The sequence below is a fragment of the Nematolebias whitei genome, chromosome 3 (assembly GCF_014905685.2).
Source record: "Nematolebias whitei isolate Nwh7 chromosome 3, NemWhi1, whole genome shotgun sequence".
Lineage (NCBI taxonomy): Eukaryota > Metazoa > Chordata > Actinopteri > Cyprinodontiformes > Rivulidae > Nematolebias > Nematolebias whitei.
In genome coordinates, this window is record NC_056500.1 from 12,373,541 (window position 1) to 12,375,590 (window position 2,050).

Genomic DNA, 2,050 nt, shown 5'->3' on the forward strand with positions numbered 1-2,050 from the left:
GAGAGAGAGAGAGAGAGAGAGAGAGAGAGAGAGAGAGAGAGAGAGATGAACACAACTTTAAGATTTGAGGCTGAGGACAAACTACAGAGCATCACGTGTAAGTCTGAAGGATAAATAGTCATTTACAGGTTATAAAACTCCACATTTACATAAAAAAACAAATATTTCATTGGAATAACCTCAGTGTTAACTTTATCTTGTTAGTAACTTAAACAAAGCCAATTGACTCATCTGTATTTATGTTTCAAACCTTTGAACCCTCACCCTTCACACTGAGGGGTCTGTGACCCTCAAGGCTTGTTGTCCCAAAAAAATCAACAGTAAACATTTAGCCACAGAAAGTTACATAAGTATTTACTAGTGTGGAAAAAAGACTGGACAGAGTCGGCCATAAAGGTGCTCCGATGCAACAACAGTTTATTTTAGTTTTAAAGGGTGAATTCTGAAAGAAGAGTGTTGGGAAATGTTTGCCCCAGAAATGTGCTCGTTGAATCAGTGTTTGATCACGACAAAGTTTAACGTCACATGTTGTCACAAGAACGAGACGGGTTCATTAGTTTAGGGGTTTTACATTGAAAAAATTAAAAAAATTAACCTGTTTTGAAAGTTTTCTAGTTTTTAAACCATCATCTTACTGAAAACTACTACTACTTTAAATCAAGTGATCAATTACTCTTTATAGTTGTTTATTTTTCTGTTATTATTTCTCACTGCATTAATAAAGACTTTATGAATGGCAGAAATCCAGTCCAGATAACTGAACCCCAAATGTAAAAGCAGCCGAGCGGTACCACTGCGTTGGGTAAAGATGAGCAGGCAGAGGCTCAGAACATTAAATACACTGCGCATATGTGACATTTACTCACCCGGCTCTACTGTTTCAGCAGTGAAAGTCAAAGGGCAGATAATGGCCCAAGAGATAAAAATAGGAGGCAAAAACCGTAGTCGAATGGAAAGGCCGAGGGCGAGTAAAGTTTAGACCTGAGTGCAACCTAAAGGAATGCATTTCATGGCCAAACCCAGAGCCTCACGGCCAAATTAGAATAATCATGACCAGTAGTTTCACATTTCACAGAGTGCAAACCAAACAGTAAATTAAGCAGCTACAACTGATCTGATTGTAAATAGAACAAATAAATGTTTGACATTGTGCCTCAGCCGGGGTGTCTCTGTGTGAAGTGTGCATGGTCTCCCCATGCAATGACGGGTTTTCTCCAGGTACTAGTTTCCTCCCACAGTCCATAAAACATACATGTCAGAAGAAAGTGCAGCTTTATGTGCTGGGTAGAATGGTCTCAACACAGTTATAGGTCCAGTCCTGCTTCTCATTAACAGGTAACACATGTTGGCTCACCTACAGGAAAAACACACGTTTTTATTAGCGTTGTGAAATTTATTCAGCGTCAATGTATTTTTCTGCTGCGACAGCAAGGCTGGTATTGAGGGCATGACTTATTGCAAGAGAGATACTAAAAAGCAGCAGCGGACTTTAGCAATTTTGTATTTCTTTAACCAGATTTTGTAAAAGTGATAGCAAATTAACTTTGAAAAATGAAAAATAAACTTTATTGTATTTTGCACAACTCTGAGGTTATTGCTGCAGACATAAATTAATGTTTATGAATACAATAGTCCCTTGATACTTTGCGGTTCGTTTTTCTCAGACTCGCTCTATTGCGGTTTTTCAAAGTAAAATTGAACATGACACACAATTGGCTGATTGATGGATGAGCCGCACGATCGGCATGGAATTTTTATTTAAAATAAATTATTTTTAAATATTTAGCACCTGTTGAACATTTGCGCAGCCCAGAGCTGCAGAAAAAGCTTCCTCCTGCACCTTTGGGCAGCCCACACTGCAGGATAAACGTCCTGCTGCAGCTGGCCAGCTGTTCTTGTGCAGAGCTGAGAAGTGGGCGTAGCCAAGAGCTCTAGCAGGTGGCAAAGAGCAGACGAGGCATGGAGCTGAAATCATGACATTCTGTGCTCTTTTAAAGCTTTAGAGTTTAGAAACACTGTTTAGAGTATTACAAGAGTGAGGGAAGGGTTT

General features: G+C 39.4%; 1 protein-coding gene across 1 annotated transcript in view; it reads right to left on the minus strand.

The window, feature by feature from the left end:
- Positions 1–1,017: 1,017 nt before the first annotated feature.
- The window catches only part of efcab7 (EF-hand calcium binding domain 7), a 13,488-nt gene continuing 12,455 nt past the window's right edge, over positions 1,018–2,050 (minus strand). Inside the window, exon 13 of the mRNA XM_037674530.1 lies at positions 1,018–1,354. Within this exon, the coding sequence (XP_037530458.1) occupies positions 1,274–1,354 (81 nt within the window). The 3' untranslated portion in view covers positions 1,018–1,273. The remainder of the gene's footprint in view (positions 1,355–2,050) is intronic.